Source organism: Myxine glutinosa, chromosome 1 (genome assembly GCF_964187855.1).
Source record: "Myxine glutinosa chromosome 1, kmMyxGlut1.1, whole genome shotgun sequence".
NCBI lineage: Eukaryota > Metazoa > Chordata > Myxini > Myxiniformes > Myxinidae > Myxine > Myxine glutinosa.
Window position 1 is genome coordinate 278,487,964 of NC_136261.1, and position 20,819 is coordinate 278,508,782.

Here is a 20,819-nt window from a genome sequence, read left to right on the forward strand (position 1 = left end):
GGAGAAGTTTATATAAATAACTAGAAATGCGATAGAGCACATACCTCCGCCAGGCTGAACAGTTTACATTTTGTATCCCACTGATGGGCCGGATCTGGATCCAGATCCGAACCAAAATATAATCAGCTTGTTCTTGTCACATAACCAACTCATCTGCCTAGTTTTATCATAACTCGTCTACAACTTTTTGAAATATCGTGCTACATATCGTTTTTGGCACTATCTCTCAATGTTGAATCACTTAAGATAAAATAAAATTATTGTATCCAGATTCCAATGTTCACCAAAATCTAATCACTTCGTCCTTGTCGCACAACCAACATGTCTACCAAATTCCCAAATCTGTCCACAACCTTTTGAGATATCCTGCTCACAAACAAACAAGCAAACAGACAAACGGGGTGAAAACATAAACTCCATCCACCCTTGGTGGCGGAGGCAGTAAAGACATGGATAACCAATTAAAAACAAAACGCGTCATCCGTTAAGTTCATTGGCATGCGCAGCATTGGGACATCAAGAATAAATTTGATGATGAAGATGACCCTTCAAGAAGAACTTCAAAGAATTGATGTTAGCTCTTACACGAGCCTCGATGTTGTATACAAAAAAAAAAAAAAATGCACCTGTAACAAAAAAGGCAAAAATTCTAACGAAGCAAAATTCCAAAAATTATACGTTTATTCTCATCAAGCGGAAGTAGAAAGAAAGGGAAGATATTAATTGGGGATTAATCAGTACCGACTGTGTATGCCAGATCCATGGCACCTTAATTGCATTGTAAATGTTGAACGGTGTTACAGCTTGGCCTGGAAGGTTGGCACCCAGCAATATGATAAAACAAAACTGTTGGGTATCCTTGCAGTCATAAATGTCTCCGGAACCACAGCACAATAAACCATGCACAGTCTACCAACTCGAGCAGAAAAGCTGAAGCAATGTGTTAATCGAGCAAGAAATACAGCAGTAGAAGCAATCAGCATGGCAGTGGGAAAGGTAATTGTAGACCAAATCGGCTTGTCGCAAAAATCTGACACATACACTGTGTAAAATGTACATGGACCACCAACGCGAGGTTTACTCACATAAGACAGGATTCTAAAATCGAATTTATTTTTTGCATACATTTCTGTGTACAGTTGTATTTGTTATTTTGTTCCAACATTGTTGTTGTTGGTTTTAGGGCTTCTTGTGTACGGTGGAACTTTTATTGAGCAATGGAGCATGCATCCATGCACAGCAAAGTAACGGTGACACAGCTCTGAGTAAGGTACGTGTCTCGTCACATCATGGTTCAAGCGGCAGTACATTTTTCTCACGTCAAGCCACCACCTTTTGTAAAATTAGGTGCTCAGCTGAACCTGCACCACAATAATTTTCTGTTCTGTGTCCATGATTTTATTTTTTCTTTGCGCAAAATTAATACAGCCAGACCTCTGCCAGATGGTGGATTTCCAATTTATTACTTGCAAAATCAAAGATTTTTCAAGTATATTGGTTGGTCTTATGCATTATTCTGTCTGCCTGTTTGTTTGTCTGTCTTTCAATCTCCTACAGGTTTGTTTAAACCGATCTTCACAAAATTTCACCAGATGTAGAGTTGGTCATAAGGAAGAAGCCTATTGATTTTGAGGTCAAAGGTCATCTTGAGGTCATATTTCTAAAATTGTCATTTTTCATCAGATTGACTTGAAAATTGAACAGCATTTGCATATTGAGTCACTAAATTGGGAAACCAACTATTTTTGAAGTCAAAAGGTCAACTCAAGGTCAAACTTCAACAATGATCAATTTTTATCTGATTGACTTGAAAATTAAACAGTAATTGCACAGTGCCTCACTAAATTGGGAAACCAACTATTTTGATGGTCTAAAGGTCATAGGTCAACTCAAGGTCAAACTTCTAAAATCAATTTTTATCTGAAAATCGTCGCTTTTCATCTGATTGACTTGAAAATTAAACAGCAATTGCACAATGCCTCACTGAATTGGGAAACCAACTATTTTTGATGTCAAAAGGTCTAAGGGCAACTCGAGGTCAAACTTCTAATAGCATCAATTTTCAACTGAAAAATCATCAATTTTAATCCGATTGACCCGAGCTTTGATTAAGATCGTCAATTTTTATCTAATGAAATGGAAAATTTGATGTATACATTGCAACTTTTTTGGGGGGGGGGGGGGGGGGGGGTGGATTTTGTAAGTATCATGCTCTGCATGACTTCTTCTTGTTTATTTATTTTCCCTCCAAATTTGTTATTATTATTATTATTACTAGGGCATGCCCGTACGTGGGTGCCCGTTCCTTGCCAAAAAAAAAAAAAAACGCTACCCCGTACGCTCTACCCCGCCCGTACGCCCGTAAACAAAAAAAACAACGCTCTTTGCTTCCGCCCTTCGCTCTGACTGAATTGGGAGAAATAATGCGCATAAGAAATCGAGAAATTATTATTTTCTCCGGAAGAAATCGAATTACGAACCGTAATGGCGCACGCGCTCGGCTCGGCTCGCTCTCACATCGGCCACGCCTACGCAACAACGCGTTCTGTGATTGGCTGCCGGAAGTGCAGTCTTCACTGTCCGGAAGGTCGCAAATCGCAGTTACGATGAATCGCAAATTAGTTTTAATTAGTTTTAAAACATAGTTTAACGGCAACATAGTTTTCCAACGTGAAATAAATGAATACGCTCTCAAATGTGCCGTCCGAGGCAGAGTCTGTTCGCCACGTTCGGCACACGTGATAGCTCGCTGCTCTCTGATTGGTTGAATCGTTTTTTGGACATAGCTCGGTAACTACTTCTCCGATTAATATGAAACCTTGAAAAGGCACATCCTCGGGTCCCCAGCAATATACCTGGCAAGTTTCAAGTATATCGGACCCGTGGTTGTCGAGAAACAGCGGTCACAGACATACAAACATACAAACATACACACAGAGATTACTGGAATTATAGATAGATTGTTATGTCATGTCTCCTCGGGCAATGATGGCATTGCCTTTCTATGGCTAGTACACACGGGTAAGTGTGTGGAATAGACAGGGGGTAGCCACTCCTCTCCGTCTCTCTGCTGGCCATTGAGGAATTCACCCTCTTCCGCCCGTGCTGTTGGAGCCGACTGGACTCTCATCCACCAGATGTGTGGAGCCATCTGCCATTTAAACCGCATGTCTCCGGACCGTCACCCTGGTAAGGGGTGCTGACTAGTACTACACCTTGCCCACAGGTGACCTGGGGTTATGCAAGGCGGGGGCATCCATCTCCCTGGGGTATCGGAAGACACCCGCATACCCAAATTAGTTATTATTTTGATTACGAAATCAAAATATTTTTGCTCCCTTCTTCCCCCACTATGATAATGTCAAATTACAGTATATGGTTTGTGAGTAGTTTCACATTAATGGTAAACATTAAAATTTTATCTCAATATGTTAATATTTCACCTTTATAATAGCAAAAGTTTTAGCATACAAGTCAATATGGAGGAGTACAAGTTGAATTGGCTAATTTTCCAATTTTTGCTTTCCTTCCTTCATTCATAGATATGTCAATTTGGAGTATAAGATGAAGCAGGATACACTATGGTAGTTGCAAGTGTTTATAATGAAGGCTTTTAATTCGAGTTGCTGCTCAAACTCTTGTGGAAGAATTGAGACTTGTGTGAGTACAGGCTTGCCGAGCAGGGCATCTCCTAGTCATTCGGTTGCTGCTGGACAATGGAGCGTATTGGACAGAGGCACGGCGATGTCTGCGTCCTGGTCTGTCAATGCCTCCCGCAGTGCAGGATGTGCTCAAGCAGCACTCAGACGGGTGGGTTTGTTGCACTTGCAACTCCTGCCTCCCCTGGTTAGTTTAGGGGCATAGTTGTAACCCAACCTGGGTTCAATACCCTAATGAGAACTCTTTCCCCGCACAGTGTTATGAGAGCGATGGAGGCTGCAATCCGAGACCATTTTGAGCCTGACTTGAAGATCATGGACGTCACATTCCCTCCTGCCTGCCATCGACTCTGTGAGGGTTCCACATTCACTATGGAGTTTGAGTCCAGCTCTTCTCTCATGTCACTGCCTGGTATGCTTCTTGTATTCATTTTTATTCATGTCATGTTTGTTCAAACCAGTAATTGAGGACTCTTTTAGGATCGGGTTTTTGTCTGTTATTTATTTTATATTTTTGCTGGACTCAGACTCCAATGATGGGTAGCACATTTGAACGATAGAAGTGAGGAAGATAAGATAAGGCATGGAGATTATTCCATAATCTGGAGAATAAGGGGGATGGATGAATGCAGGTTGGCAACCCACCTGCACTTTGGGAGGGTGAATAGGTGAGTGTTGAGGAACGAGTGTGACTTGGGATGGTTTGGGAAGGACAGGAGAAGCAAGGCCAGATGTAAGCTTGTACACAACAGAGAACCAACCAACTTGCTGACGGTGGGAGAGTATCGGTCCTTGGGAATCTGCCTCCTGCCTTGAAATACCAATGGTGCGGATGGCCTTCTATGCTACTGCTTCAAGAGAGCAAGGTGGGAAGCAGAGGCACAAGCTAAGAGTGGGGAGCGAGCGAGCGATGATCCATGGGATTCTGTGTGAAAGCCTTGTGCCCTGTGATGAGTTTGATTCAGGAATGCCTTAGCTCTACAGAGCATACCCAGACAGCAACTAGCATTTGATGCTATCTTGGTGATATGATCCCCCACAAAAGGTTGTGACAGATAAGAAAGTGAGGCCAAGGAGTTCCAGAGACTGCACGTCTGCTAGTGGCTGTCCAGAGAAGTTGATTGGATCATTTGATTGGCTATCCTTGTAGAGAGACTGTGTGAGAGCATGTGACTTGCTGGGATTGACCATCATGTTCCAAGTATTATTTATGTATCAAGTATTCCCACCAGGTCCAGGCCTTACCTTGTCCAGGTCCGACGAAAGGGATTCTGCAGCAGCCGTACTTTCACCAGAGTAATGAATGTAACATCCGACACAGGGTGGATTCACCAACAAATTGGTGAAGCTTGTTTTCAAGATAATCATATAGATCATTGAATACTGTAGGTTCTCAGGTGCTGCCTGGAGAAACACAGCCTGAAGGGAAATGTCAAAGGAAGGGACGTTATCATGGGCCACAAGCTGTTTACACTCAGAGGAAATTGGCCACTAACTTTCAGGAATGGTTGTGGAAATGGTATCAAGCTGGGTAAGAAACTTCTCTATTGTCGGGGAGAATTTCATATGGTAAAGGGAACATTCTGTTATGGAGAATATGGTGGGTACAGGAAGGAACAAATTTGGGACCTTGGCCTTTTGAGGGAAGAGGTAGATTAATAAATCAGCTTTTACTCGAGCAGTGTCTTGCACGACACCATTCTGAAGGAGCAAAGGAATGGAAGGGGAATGTCTACCAGATAGTTTGAGTGTCTACCCCAACAATGAGTGTTGGGGAAAAAAAACACGTTTCACCGAATGACTTGACTGCAATGTACTTCAGTATGTAACCCAACTCAGAGCTAGCTGTCATGGTTAAAGTCTTTACAGAATACTATAGTAAGAGTGTACATAGATAAGCAGGGAGCAGAGTCAATGTTTTCAAATAATCTCATACATGGCATTATCAGAGTTGGGAGAGATGACAGACCACACATACAAACAATACATATGCCAAATAACCAATAATACATAACAATACATAACCAATACAACACAGCCAAATTTACTCCATATTATATATATATATATATGATGAGCACGGAAAAATACACAGGAGTGAGTACTTGATATGAAAAACAATCGACACAAACAGAGAGCATAAAATCTGTGGCAGTACAGACAAATCAGGAACGATTACTTGTTTATTTGGAAGCAGATCTCTCAGATGACCAAGAAAAGGGTTCATTTCCATCCTGCTAGGGATTCAATATGGAATAAAAAACCCAGTGGAGACTATGCTATCAATTGAACTATTATACCAACCCTTTTCACTGCATAACTATCGTTGATGTGTGTGTGTGTGTACATATATGTTCCAAGTATTATTTATGTATTAAGTATTCCCACCAGGTCCAGGCCTTGCCTTGTCTGGGTCCGACGAAAGGGATTATATATATATATATATAATCCCTTTATATATATTATATAAAGTAAGTAGTAATCTACTTAAAGTAAGTAGTATTATATAAAGTAGTAATATATATATATATATATATATATACAGTGTGTGTGTGTGTGTGTATATATATATATATATATATATATATATATATATATATATATATATATATATATATATATATACATATATATATATATATACAGTATATAGTTACGGAACCCAACGTCGGCCTATGGTTCCCCTTCGAGGGGGGATTAAGCCCCTCGTCAGTTGCTGACCGACGTGGTCCCGGGGGTATGACGCCACGCCCGGTCGGCGCTGGGTAGGGTTTTAGGCCCACAAGTCCTATGACCTAAATACCAGCGCTTCCCGGTACGCGAAGGAACACCCCCCGCTCACGGCCGCAGCGTAATGGATGTTGCGCCGAGCGAAGCAAACCGCGGCGTGAGCCGTTTACCAAGACTAGACCCGATCCTGAAACGTTGGCCAAATCGTGCCACAGGTGCCCAATGGAGAAATCACAAAGACGACACGGATGTGAAGAAGAGGAAGACGAAGGCAAAAAGGTTTGAAATACGACTATTATTTATTATTACTATTTACAGGACCAAAATAACTAAGGAAGAAGGAAAGATAATAAAATAAAGACAGAAGGAATCAAGGAGACACAGTGCAACGCTAGCTTACCTACAGTCTTAAGTATAACCCAAGGACAAGACAAACAAAACAAACTCACGTACACAAGAAGGATGGAATGGCAGGAATGAATGCTGGAGGGAGAGGAAGGGTCAGGTCCGTGCAAACGGCAGGGCTGGAGGTGACAGCTCCGGCTCCTCGCACTCTGGTTCACAGAACGGGCGACAGGGAGATCCGAGGACCGCGGGACGTCGAGGTTCGCGTGCCCGCACTTGCTGTTCCTTCGAGTGCTGGTTGGTACCGCGAGCAGGGCGTGCCGATTCTCATTCGCCTTGTGCTCCTTGGCTATGCTCTCTCCTCCTCTGAACTGAACTCTGGTGGACTGCTCTTGTCACGCATCTGCCACATCCGCCGCCTCTCTTTTCTAAATGCTTGCGCGCGCGCTTTTATAACGCGCTTTTAGATCAACCCGCGCCACGCCCGTGATGGTATTTCCCCAGCCCTGGTTGGCTGGTCAGGGCTCGCTGGCTCCACCCTTTTGATGACGATGGGCGGGCCACGCCCTGGATTCGGCGGCTCCTCCCCCTTCTTCTCCGAGCCCACCTCGTGGCTAATGGAGTCGCGGTGAAAACCGCCCAGCAGCTGCGGCGAATGCAGTTGGCAATCGAGGCTTTGGGAATAAAAGGGGATCTATCTATTTGAATTCGGTGCAATGGAGTGTCAATTAATGGAAGACAAAGCCTTAGCCTAATACACAGAATAAGGAAATAACTACCAACAAGCAGGAAATCTATGATTGGCTAAACGTGATTGTATATGACCTAACTACGGGACGCCCTTTGACCTTTATACACAACATCTGGAGGAAGGAGGGTGATATTTTTACAACCATAAAAAACACAATTTAAAAAAACACAATCCTCATATCCACAACTATATACGTATATATATATATATATATATATATATATATTTATATACCCTGCAAAAAAAGAAACGCAAAAGTAGTAAAATCGTAAATATCTGACAGAGTGTTGCCGATATCCATACAAAATTAATACCAAAAATGAATAGGTCATTTCTGCATGGATTGGGATTGATTTGTGTGGAAAGAATGAGGTACTGCAGAAATTTGGCGAAAAGATGGAACAATCGCAAAAACACAACCACCTGAGAGTCTGGTGCCGAAACACACCAACATGACATGCAGGTGCAACATCACTTGTTGGGCTATAAAAACGTTGGGATTTCATTTGCAGGCCATCACAATCTTACAGCAAGTGAACAGCGAAAGCATGCCACGACTCACGGATGAGATTCTTCGGCCACACGTCCTTCCCATTATGCAACAAGCGAACGTCATTTTCCAACAAGACTACGCCCGACTTCACACGGCAAGACTGACAACAGCCTTTTTGAGGAATCACAACATCCAGGTCCTGCCATGGCCCTCCAGGTCTCAAGATTTAAACCCAATCGAACATTTATGGGATGCACTGGATCAACGACTGCGAGCACGTCAGCAACAACCACAGAACCTCCGACAGTTGGCACAAGCACTGCAGGCAGAGTGGGTGAACATTCACCAGGCCACAATTCGGGATCTGATTGCTTCCATGGGACGACGATGCCAGTCAGTTTTGGACTCTAATGGTGGCCATACAAGATATTGAGCACAGATGACCTTCACCTTGAAAATCTACTGTTCCATGTGTGCCATATGGAACCTGGGTCAATGAGAATGATGTGTGCCAATTTTGAACAATCGATTACCATCTTTTGATTATTTATATGATATATAAAATATACATCTAAAATCACTTTTGCGTTTCTTTTTTTGCAGTTTTGCGTTTCTTTTTTTGCAGGGTGTGTATATATATATATATATATATATATATATATATATATATATATATATATATATATATATATATATATATATATATATATATTGTTACAGATACGACTTTGATGGTATGGTGGGCCGAGCGGGATGGCCGCCGTATCCGTACAAGTTACCCGATTGTACTCGAACGTCGACGAAGCCGCGCTATGCTGGCTCAATTGGAAAGAGAAGACACCCGGCTGGGTTATAATGACACAATACGACACCAGGGGTTCAGTTCTCAAGTATATTCGTACGGAAAAAGGTTAGATTACAGGGACAAGAGGGAAACATAGGAAGGTGGGCACTTAGACACAACCTTATATTAACCCTAGACAGACCACAGATAAACGGGACAACGCTGACTCACACGGGATTTGATGGCCAGGAAAGCGGGTAGCGATCGCTCCAGGTGCACCTGTGCTCAGGGCAGGATCACGTACGGTGGTGTCCAGAGATGCGTGAAGGTATCACAGCGCTTGTGGGTCGCGACTTTGGTGGAGATGCCGGGGAGGTCGCTCAGCGCTCGGGAGGGTGGCGTCTTGTCCTTCCAAGCTCGGGGCGCATCTGACGTCACGTCCGGCGCGGGGCCGCGTATATCCGGCGGGGAGTGACACGCCCTCGGCTCGTTAGCGCCGCCCCAGATGGCATCGGCCCATGGCTTCTCATTGGGTGCGGGGGTTACCGGCTCCGCCCTTGACGAGGGGCCGACAGGGAGCCCCTTCGTGGTAACCCCGTGGAGCGCGTGGTCAATGGCGGCTAACCGAGCCGGAAGGAGGACGCCCACTCCCCATGCCGTCACCGCGCCGCCCCCCTCTTTTGTTGTTGTTGTTGTAGTTGGCGCTTCTTCATGGGGAAGAGATGCGGAGAGGTATGGGGAGGTCCTAAACTTCCTAACAGGTGCCATATAATCACATTCTGGTGCAACGAAGAGTCATAATTAATGGAAACAAGTCCTTAACTGACATAGATTAAGAATAACTAGCAAGATGTCCTATAATTGTCTACGTGTGGTGCGGGGGACCTGGGCACGACATTTAATGGGGGGATGAAGGGGAAGATCGGCTCTAATGGGTGTTGTTTACAGACAATGGGACTAGGGAATGGGGTAAGGGAGAGTTGGGGAGTATCGGAGAAAATAGGGGAATATTTACAAGCGGATATGGAGGCCAAATTCCATATTCGCAACATTGCACCCTTCTCTACCCTCGGGGCGTCCCGACCCGATAAATCTTTACCTACTTTAGTGTGGCACGCAATGTAGTTCCCTCTACTATTAACTCTACCCTGAGTGCGACAGTTTTACAGATATTCACAAATGAGTAAATATGTCCCCCTGCGACGTTGCACCCTTCTCCTCACAGAAACACACCCACAGGATAACCGAATCCGGAAAGAATTCTCAAACTAAACATACAGCCGGTAGGGAGCATTATTTACAAGACTACGCTGATATTTACACTACGATCCAGGACCTGTCTTTGGAGGAACACATGCAGATGTTATGCATAGAGAGAGCGCGCTTGCCAACATCGATACACCAACCCACGAGTGCTCTGTGGCCGACGGCCTTTAATAACGTGCAGAGCACCCTTTCCCAGCATCAAAAGCACCACCCCACCACACAGTCAGCACCATCCGGTGCAGTCACCATTGTTCAATGAAATAAAAATAAATTCGACAACCCCTAACCCTGCAGGTGTCTCTTGCTCTTCTTGTGGTGCACTTGGTGTTAATTATTAGTGGTTCACCTGTATGGCATAGGTGCCCCGTTGACCCATAGGTCCATCCCCGGGTGGTGCTTGGCCGCAAAAGAACTACGGTCCATTGTGGGTGGCCACCAACATTGCGGTCCATATGGTGTATCGATCCAGGCAACAAGCAGCGAAAGTGCAGGCCCACAACTGCGTAGCCAGCACCTCTCTCTCCTCTCTCTCTACCCCAAAGCCAGATCCTCGGAGGTGGGAGACAAAAGAAGAAACAAGTGAGTAAGGTGGTAAGGGCGCAAAAGTGCACGCAATATAAGGTAATGCACACTGGGGGCACATGGGAACCAGGTGAGACAGGTACGTTCCTATCGTACGCCCCCCCCCCACCAGGTAACCTACATGGCCCCTCCCTTACCCCTTACTGTATCCACACAACACAACACTACCCATAAACATCTACTTTACAAATCCACAAACATCCCTACTGTCTTCCCCGTTCCTCCCATATACCAAATTCGTCTTCTCTCCCTCCTAACCAATCAAATTTGCCATTTTCAACTCTCATCAAAATTTGCCATTTCCAACTCAACATCAAAATTTGCCATCACCAATTCATCATCAGTCCCTCCTAGGGAGGGAGAGATGGAATCACCCCAATGTCTCATCCACGTCGTGATGCGTCTCACAAATCCTCACAGCAATCTCATTTCCTGCAACAAACAAAGAAAACACAGGTGTGGAGTCATCATCATCACCACAGGCAAGTGGCTGCGTATGGTGCGACAGGTTCATCAATCCTAACTATCTCCTAAATGACTTTAACAACTTTACACTACCCGGGGGCTTTCTCCGGCCAAACCATTGGCCCTCTTACACTATGGGTTCTAAAAACCAATTCCCATTGGCCAAACTGTGGTGCTCTTCAATTTGGGGTCTCACTCCCCCGATTCATCTCCCGGTGCCCTCGTACAATTTCTGGGCTGTGGCGTGTACCTCTCCCAGTGGGTCTACCCACCTGCACACCTCCACCACTGCAGTTGCCTCCGAGCTTACCTGCTCCTCACCCTAACCTAACTACCTGGGGAAGGCCCTCTGGCTCTCTCCCCACTCCGTGCCCTCTCTGGCACTGGGCTGCCCGATCCACACCCGGGATCCTCAGGCACCCACTCACAACTCTACCGGCTCCCAGAGCCCACCTGCGGCCTCACCTGGCCGACATCCTCACAGTGGTGGAGTGCCCAACCAACTACACACACTAACAGGCTACACGCCCAGCCATTTCCACAACACTAATGCACCCATCCATGTACCATTCTTTCACCCGCACCACAAATGCCAATATCCAACCACAATTTACCTATACCCTCTACCTAACACTTACACTACCCGCCCCGGGTATCCGTGAAAGGGGTCCACTCTTCCCCCATCCACACCTTGGCACCATGCACACCACTCCGTACCACTCACTCCAACTCTCTCCACACACCTGTACCTGCACACCTGTGCTCTCACACCTGGTGCCACCTGCACCCTTCTCTCCCCAAGCGCATTCGCGCTGATCCACACACTCACTACTCATACACTGCTCCACACACCTGTCCAGTTGCACACCTGTGCAATCACACCTGTTCAATTCTCACAAACACGGCATCATCTCAGCTAACTACTCCCTTCTGAAACTTGCGCTTCCCAGTCGTCCCTTTAAACTATTGCGCTCCCTCGTCATTATCATCCATACTAATCTACCTGCGTCCCCACTACAGGTATCAGTCACTAACTAATCTTAACGTTACCTACTGTCATCTTCGCTAGATCCCTACACACAATATCCTAACCCACCCGGGCTAGTTTTCACTGCCATACACCCCATAAACTATTGCTCCTTTGCCCCACGCATGGGAAGGGTGGCAGATTTGCCATCCCACCCCATCGGGGGTCTCTCACTACCAATTTTGCACATCAAATTTCAACAAATCAAAAATTTGGCCAATCACTGCCCATCATCTGCCAATCACTACTGCCAATCCCTTGCCAATCATCAAATTTTGTTTTTCTCTGATTTTGGGTCCAAAACACTAACCTCATCACCCAGTCGACTCACTAATACCTCTCGGTGCGCCAATTCCTGTCCAAAGCCCGGCTTCGTAAAGCCAAGCCATGAATGCTGGTTGTTCTGTGCCAGCGGCTGGGTGCGTCCCGCATTCGGTGCAGGGAAGGAGGTTTACCCGGGCCGAGATCCCACGCACCATCTCGGCACGGAGCCATCCAATGCCCCGATCTAGACCTGCCGGCACGTCTCACCAAAAAGTGGTCGCCATGACGACCCTTCCTATCGGGCTGCAAGCTCCGCCTAGTGGAGCCTGGACGCGGCCGTTCAAAGCGAGGCCCGGCACGCACCGAGGGCCTGCTTCGGCTAAAAGTCGCTCTAACCTCTAACCCGTGTAACGTCGATGCTTCACCTGGACGCTTACACCCCGCAGCCCGTTCCTTGCTCACACATCCAGCTGTGCCCATGCTCCTCGTACCGTTCCTTACACACCCAGGCACACCCATTCCACTCACAGCCTTGGTCACACACCTGACCACCGAACACTTTGGCACACATTCGTTGGTAGCACACCTCACCAAAACACCTCTTCGCGCCCCCTCCTCTGTCACCTCCTCTGTGACAATCACAGGTGTGCCCTCATTCGCACACCCAACCACGTGCCTCACCACCAACTCCAGCGTGCATTCCCACTCACGCTCTACCATTCCAGGTGTACATCCTTCCATCCCAGGTGTACATCCTCGCTCACCTGTCACAACCAGCTCACTCTCCTTGTCACTCTCACTACTCTCACCTCCACTCGTGACAACGCACTCTTTCCCCATGCACCTGTCCGTCACACACCTTTCTCGCGCACACTCTCCCGTTACACCCTCTGTAACACTCACCACAGGTGGACACTCTTCCTTACTTCTGACAGCGCACTCTTTCCTCATGCACCTGTCCGTCACACACCTTTCTCGCGCACACTCTCCCGTTACACCCTCTGTAACACTCACCACAGGTGGACACTCTTCCTTACTTCTGACAGCGCACTCTTTCCTCATGCACCTGTCCGTCACACACCTTTCTCGCGCACACTCTCCCGTTACACCCTCTGTAACACTCACCACACCGCGCTTCCACGTGCTCCCTCGCACACGCGCTACGACCGACTCACTCTCGCCAGCACACTCACTCCTTGGCACGCACTTTTTCCTCACACACCCCAGAGTCGGATTTTCTCGCACACCTCCTTTTTCGCACACCAGACCGGTCGCACACTTCACCAACGGCCTCTCACGAACACCCGGGTCCATCTCGACCCCCAAGCTCCTTAAATCCCCTGGCGCATCATACGCACGACCATATTGGTCACCACTTACACCGGGTCCTCTTCCTCTTCGCTTCTCCTCCATCACCTGCGAATCCCTCATCCGGTTAATGAGCACATCATCACGATCCAAACACAGACTTTGGACCAATTCTTTTATCTCCTCCTTTATCTCCTTCTTATCCTCTCTCCGTCGCTTCTTAATTTCGCTCACCCCTTCTTCCACTTCCTCTAATTTTTGCTTCATCTCCTTCATCTCTTCGTGCGCCCCTTTAAGTTCTTCCTCTAACTCCACTTTATTTTTTTCTATGTGCTCCCGCACCTCCCGCTCTTTAACCTCCATTACCTCTACCACCTTGTCCATTTTCCTCGTCAGGTCCTCATGTACCGTCTGGCACTCTTTTTTAATTACCCCTACGTCCTTTTTCATCTCCTTCTGTGTCGATTTTAAACCCTCTATTACCGCTGTGTTCTTCTTTACCTGGTCCCCCAGCTCCTTTTGTCCCACTGTCAGTTGTTCTACTCCCAGCGTCAACTCCTCTATACCACCTTGCAATTTTACAGTCCCCTTTCTCACCTCTTTCTCCATGCGCTCCTTACAGTGCCTCACCTCCTCGCGCACTCCTCCGACCTCCTCACTCACACCTCTTCTGATCTCCTCCCCCATCACTTGCATCTCCTGCCCAGATGCCACCCTCATCTGCTCCATTTCCTCCCTGTGAGCATCCAGTTTGGTTTCTACCCCCATTCTGACCCCCTCTATCTGCTGCTCCATTTGTTTAACTTCCCTTTCCGCTTGGTCCCTCATGTCCCTCAATTTGCCTTCCATACTGTTTTCTAACCCCTCTAACCCTTTTTGCATCCCTTCCATTTGATTCTCTTGAGCGGCCATTCTGTTTTCTACCCCCGTTAACCCATGTTTCACCTCTTTTATCCCGTTGTCTAACCCCTCAAAATTATTGTCTAACTTCCCAATTTTCTTGTCTAACTCCTCAAAATTATTGTCTAACTTCTCACCGGTACCCCTCGCTTCGTCCCTCATTACCCCCAATTGCTCACTCCGAGCCCTCGCTTCGTCCCTCATTACCCCCATTTGGTTTTCCAATCGCTCACCCTGAGCATCCATCCGGTTTCCCAACCGCTCATTATCAGCCCTCGTTTCCTCCCTCATTTTCTCGCTATTCTGGGCCATAAGGGCCTTCATTTGTATGAAAAAAAGGCCCCAATCCATCGGGGGCGCTGCCACGGTCGCTGGCGCGGTGATCAGCGAGGCGCCATTTTGCGCGCCCGCTTCTTCGTGCGTGACGGCGCTATTTTGCGAACCTGCCGCCCTCACTGCTTCGCTCTCCTCCTGTCCCTCATTTTGGTCCTGGATCGACCCTACCTCACTCTCCCCTACCGGACCCCAGCCGTCTTGATCCGCCATAGCGCGACTTGCAAAATTCGAGTTTCGTAAAACAAAACAAATTTCGGCCGCTCCAAATTTTGACCAAATTTTTTTTTTCCTCTATTCGTTTTTTTTTTTTCTTCAAAATTTGGTCGGGCCTCGAATCTCACTCCCGACACCAATTGTTACAGATACGACTTTGATGGTATGGTGGGCCGAGCGGGATGGCCGCCGTATCCGTACAAGTTACCCGATTGTACTCGAACGTCGACGAAGCCGCGCTATGCTGGCTCAATTGGAAAGAGAAGACACCCGGCTGGGTTATAATGACACAATACGACACCAGGGGTTCAGTTCTCAAGTATATTCGTACGGAAAAAGGTTAGATTACAGGGACAAGAGGGAAACATAGGAAGGTGGGCACTTAGACACAACCTTATATTAACCCTAGACAGACCACAGATAAACGGGACAACGCTGACTCACACGGGATTTGATGGCCAGGAAAGCGGGTAGCGATCGCTCCAGGTGCACCTGTGCTCAGGGCAGGATCACGTACGGTGGTGTCCAGAGATGCGTGAAGGTATCACAGCGCTTGTGGGTCGCGACTTTGGTGGAGATGCCGGGGAGGTCGCTCAGCGCTCGGGAGGGTGGCGTCTTGTCCTTCCAAGCTCGGGGCGCATCTGACGTCACGTCCGGCGCGGGGCCGCGTATATCCGGCGGGGAGTGACACGCCCTCGGCTCGTTAGCGCCGCCCCAGATGGCATCGGCCCATGGCTTCTCATTGGGTGCGGGGGTTACCGGCTCCGCCCTTGACGAGGGGCCGACAGGGAGCCCCTTCGTGGTAACCCCGTGGAGCGCGTGGTCAATGGCGGCTAACCGAGCCGGAAGGAGGACGCCCACTCCCCATGCCGTCACCGCGCCGCCCCCCTCTTTTGTTGTTGTTGTTGTAGTTGGCGCTTCTTCATGGGGAAGAGATGCGGAGAGGTATGGGGAGGTCCTAAACTTCCTAACAGGTGCCATATAATCACATTCTGGTGCAACGAAGAGTCATAATTAATGGAAACAAGTCCTTAACTGACATAGATTAAGAATAACTAGCAAGATGTCCTATAATTGTCTACGTGTGGTGCGGGGGACCTGGGCACGACATTTAATGGGGGGATGAAGGGGAAGATCGGCTCTAATGGGTGTTGTTTACAGACAATGGGACTAGGGAATGGGGTAAGGGAGAGTTGGGGAGTATCGGAGAAAATAGGGGAATATTTACAAGCGGATATGGAGGCCAAATTCCATATTCGCAACAATATATATATATATATATATATATATATACATACATACATACATACATACATACATACATACATACATACATACATACATACACACACATACACACACATACACACACATACACACACATACACACACACACACACATCAGCATTTACATTGTTTATAGCGATCTGAAAACTTCACTCCCATTGTCCCTGGATGTCATGTCACATGACATCACACAAATGACGGTGGGATATGTCATATGTCACACTTCCTTGTCCTCACCTTTCATCCTCACTCTCCCCCCCAGCCCCCCCTAAATATGTGTAATCAATCATAAATCATATGATACAATACTGTGTTGATAGAGAATTAAATATAGCAAATGTTTACTTTTTTTAATCGAGAGACTTTTTAAAACTCGTTTTTTCAGTGGGATCAATTATGTCAGGTAAATACACCAAGCAATGATGCCACTTGGGTTTTACTTTTCATTCTCATTATTTTGTTTGCAAAATAATTTTGCTCGTGTTGAAAAGAAAAAGAAGAAAAAAGCATTCGTTAAAAAGTGAAAACTTTTATTTATTTTTGGCCAAAAATTTTCATTAAGTAAAACTCGGATCTAAAACAGCTTTCAAAGTGTTACTTGCTTTTAGTTACTTTTAGTTAAGCACGTTACTTGTTTTAGCGCTGGTAGATGTGCAGGTGCTCGTTATATTGGTACCGCAGACATCCTCGGCCTTTTCACAACGCTGTTGCTCCAAAAACATCTCATCTGTTTCACACCCTGTTTGGCTTGCACCACACCCACACCAGATTAAATGAATCAATAAAATGTTTGGTTCTTGAATGAAGTTTGAATGTTGCAAGAGTGTTTATTGTTGAGTTTTAGTAATTTATCTTGCACAGGTGCAGGCATTGTGCTGTTTGTCGCACACTGGGCACGCACCGCTGCAGGTCTTTCTATAATGCGTCTCTCTGGTGAGAGCAGCGTTCTGGCCGTGTCACTCAACGGGAATTTTCAACTCCCACTCTTTATGGTAAATCCATATTCCTTCATCTTCTCCGTAATTTGTGTGAAATTGCTGTTTTAACTGTGTAATTTATTTATTTATTTTGGGTGTTTCCGATGGTACGGCAATTATCGTGTAGCTCCCTTCCCCTCCCTCCCTTCCTCCTCCCTTTCCCCGCTAGAGCAGGGGTTAGCCTTGCGGGCCCCATGACAATCATGGTTCCCTGTTTGAGGCAATGTTTTTATGGCCGGATGCCCTTCTTGACGCCAACCTTTGGTCACGCTCTTACGATGCGCAGGGATACGGTGTACACACCGTGATCATTCATCCCAGCAAGCTGGTACTCAAATTGCCGACCTCGGAAGGATGACAGGCTGAGTCAACCCCCCTGGCGTTAATTCAGCGATCGACCGGGATTCGAACCTAGGATCCCAAGCCGGCACCCTAACCGCTAAGCCAACACCAGGCTATTCATATTCATTCATTTATTCCCTTCCCCTCCATTTTTTTGTGTTATTTTTTGGCATTATGCTCCAACATGTTGATTCGTGAAATAAAAGTTTGTAAAATTCTGAACAATGGGCGGTATCAACAAAACGTTGATAGAGACATGGTAACCGCTGTGGGAGGCAAGGGGAAGCTGATGTTTTAGGCGTTGACCATGCGTTAGCTCTTTTGCTCAGAAGGGTTAATGCCTGAAATGTCGGCTTCCCAAGGTGGTTAGCGTACCTCAATGAACGACCTGTTGATATAATCCATATTGTTCTGCCTGTCTGTCGACACAGATCGTCGCTAGTGTTCAAGATTAGGCTATTGTCTCTCTCCATCTGATGTACCATACTCTTCAGAGAGTGCTGGTGCTAACAAAGCAGCTTCCTGAACCAGGGTTATACTGGATGGTTTGCCATTGCCTTCCCAGAAGTACTTCGGTCAGGAATTTGTAATTGGTTCAGGGTGCTGGTGATTGCTTGCCTCTCTTCACAACGGACACCGTGCGATGTTTAACGCCCACCAACTAAAGCTGGCAGAAGGGACACCCAGTTTAATGTTCATCCGAGGGACGGCTCACACATTGATGCCTCACCGTGCCTGCGAAACATTGGGATGACAGTTTATAGCTGGGTCAGGATTCGAACCCAGGCATGACACCTTAGAGCTGAGTCTTCTAGGCCATCCTGTCAGCCCTGTTTCCTATTCTACTGAAAGTAGGAAAACTTGATTTGCATTACCCAGAAAAATGATTAGTTTGTGGTGAGTTTTGGTAAAAAATTTGGTCGCAATACAGCGAGTTTCGTTTAACTCTGATCACCTCAAAAGGATCGTACATAGTAGATTCAAATAACTTTATTTGCTACATCAGTGCAATCAAAAATGTTCTGTGGAATCGTGGATGTGTGTGAATGGCGCTCCATGATTTATGCCTGACATGTATGGTGGAGGTGTATCTCTGGGTTTTACCATATAGCTCCCATTCCAGCTTACAGCAGGCCTAATGCTTAGACTCATTGGTGTAATGGTTAAAGCGTCCGCTCCGAATCTGAGGTCGGCGGTTCGGACCTGGGCCGAGTCGTACCAAAGTCTTTAAAAACGGTACGTGTTGTTTCCTTGCTGCCAATCAGCATTTTCAGGATAGAGCACAGATGAATCCTGTGGGTTGGCATCCCATGGGGGCGAGTGGGGGAGGGAGATTTATCCTTAATAAATAAATAAATGTCCCAGTGAACAAGGAGAGAAAAGTGTCGCTGTAAGTCGGTGTGCTTCACGAGATTACTTCCTGTAGGTGCATGTGTTTTTTGTGACGTGTGTTATAGCTCTTTCAAAAGCCTTATGAGTGGTTTGGGGGACAGTGGGGTGGGGTTGTGGGAGGTGCAAGTAAAGCATGTTTTGTATCCTTTTTCTTCACCTAATTTGCTCACATCTGGCACAATTCAAGGCTGCATTTTGAATCTCTGTGATGCATGGTTTTGTATTGCAGGGAAACAATTTTGTTTTCTCTTTGAGTCCCAAGGAAGGAAGGAACAGAATGCAGCTGTACCTTGCCAAATGTACCAGCACACAGGTGAGACACTACTACCACTACTTTTCCTTTAAAGACCCCAATGATTCCCACTTTTTAATGGGATTGGCAAAGGAAATTTTTCTTTTCCACAAATCAGCTGGCCAGGCCTGAAGTTTGAAGGCGATTTTGTCAGGAATTTGTTATTTGTTCAGGGTACTGGCGATAATTCGCCGACCCTTTGTGAAAGTCACTGTGGAATCTAACTTGCACCAACCAATGTTAGCGGATGGGATTCCCAGATGAACATCCATCCAAGGAATGGCATACTTTGTGATGCAACACACGGTCTGCAAAGCATCAATCTGACAGTTTATAGTCAGGTTGAGACTTGAACCTAGGCTAGACATCTCAAAGGCAAGTACTTTGTTGTTGTTGATTTGTATGCAGCCTGTGGCTGCTGGTTGGATCATTTCTGTGGGCGCGGCTGTGCCGCTGATGCAGTGCCCCATTACCAGTAAGCTGGTACTCATTTTGCCAACCTCGGAAGGATGACAGGCTGAGTCAACCCACCGGTGTAATGTGCACTACATGGGCTCAAACCTAAGACCCCAAGCTAGCCACCCAAACCGTTAAGCCTGGGTAAGTATTCTACCTCTGCACGATTGTCAGACTCAGTTGAGGTGCAATGACGAAATTGAGAACATAAAAGTGGAATACAAGGAGTGGCAGCATGTTTGCTTCCTCATTTTATAAACCATCAAGGGCAGCTTGGAAGGATCATTTATTATGGTGGTTTTATTATAACAATTATATTATGCCGATAACATAATAAATCTCAAATAAGCTCATCATGTAATTTTGTATTGACAAAACAAGTTATGATTCATCTTTTGAATTCTTGTCACCTCAATTAAGAGGATTCGCTGTCATCAATGTGTCTTTCCTTCTGTCATCTTCATCAATCCCAGAGCGTCGGTGGTGCCAAAGCAGTTTCTTGGCAAGGGTTATCCTGGGTGGTTTGGTGCTACCTTTCCCGTTTGAAGGATTAAAAGATCATTTATTATTTGTGTTAAAATATTTACCCAATGTTAATGGAAGGTAACAAGCGTTACGCCTAGGTCCCCCGTCGGTGAAGTGATGTGAGTTGACAAAGTGGAAGACGCAAGGCGGCCATCTTGGATTTTGATGTGGCGACCCAATTTTCAATATAGCGTTCTCCCTTATGCGTCGATACATCCACACACCAGATTAGAACTTAGTAGTTCGTTTATTTTTCAAGATATTTCGCTCAAGGTTCAGACATATATATGGTTGTGGCCATCTTGGATTTTGACGTGGAGACCCAATTTTCAATAGCCTTCTTCCTTATGCCTAGATACACCCACACCAGATTAGAAGTTGGTACTTCGCTTATTTTTCAAGATATTCCGCTCAAGGTTCAGACA

The 20,819-nt window shown here is 46.2% G+C and overlaps 1 protein-coding gene across 1 annotated transcript in view; it reads left to right on the forward strand.

Annotated features, from left to right (window-relative positions):
- LOC137437842 (uncharacterized) overlaps window positions 1-20,819 on the forward strand; it is a 39,430-nt gene that overhangs the window by 14,444 nt on the left and 4,167 nt on the right. The window contains exons 6-10 of the mRNA XM_078766426.1: window positions 1,184-1,270; window positions 3,671-3,810; window positions 3,917-4,071; window positions 17,272-17,402; window positions 19,351-19,434. Of these exons, the coding sequence (XP_078622552.1) occupies window positions 1,184-1,270; window positions 3,671-3,810; window positions 3,917-4,071; window positions 17,272-17,402; window positions 19,351-19,434 (597 nt within the window). The remainder of the gene's footprint in view (window positions 1-1,183; window positions 1,271-3,670; window positions 3,811-3,916; window positions 4,072-17,271; window positions 17,403-19,350; window positions 19,435-20,819) is intronic.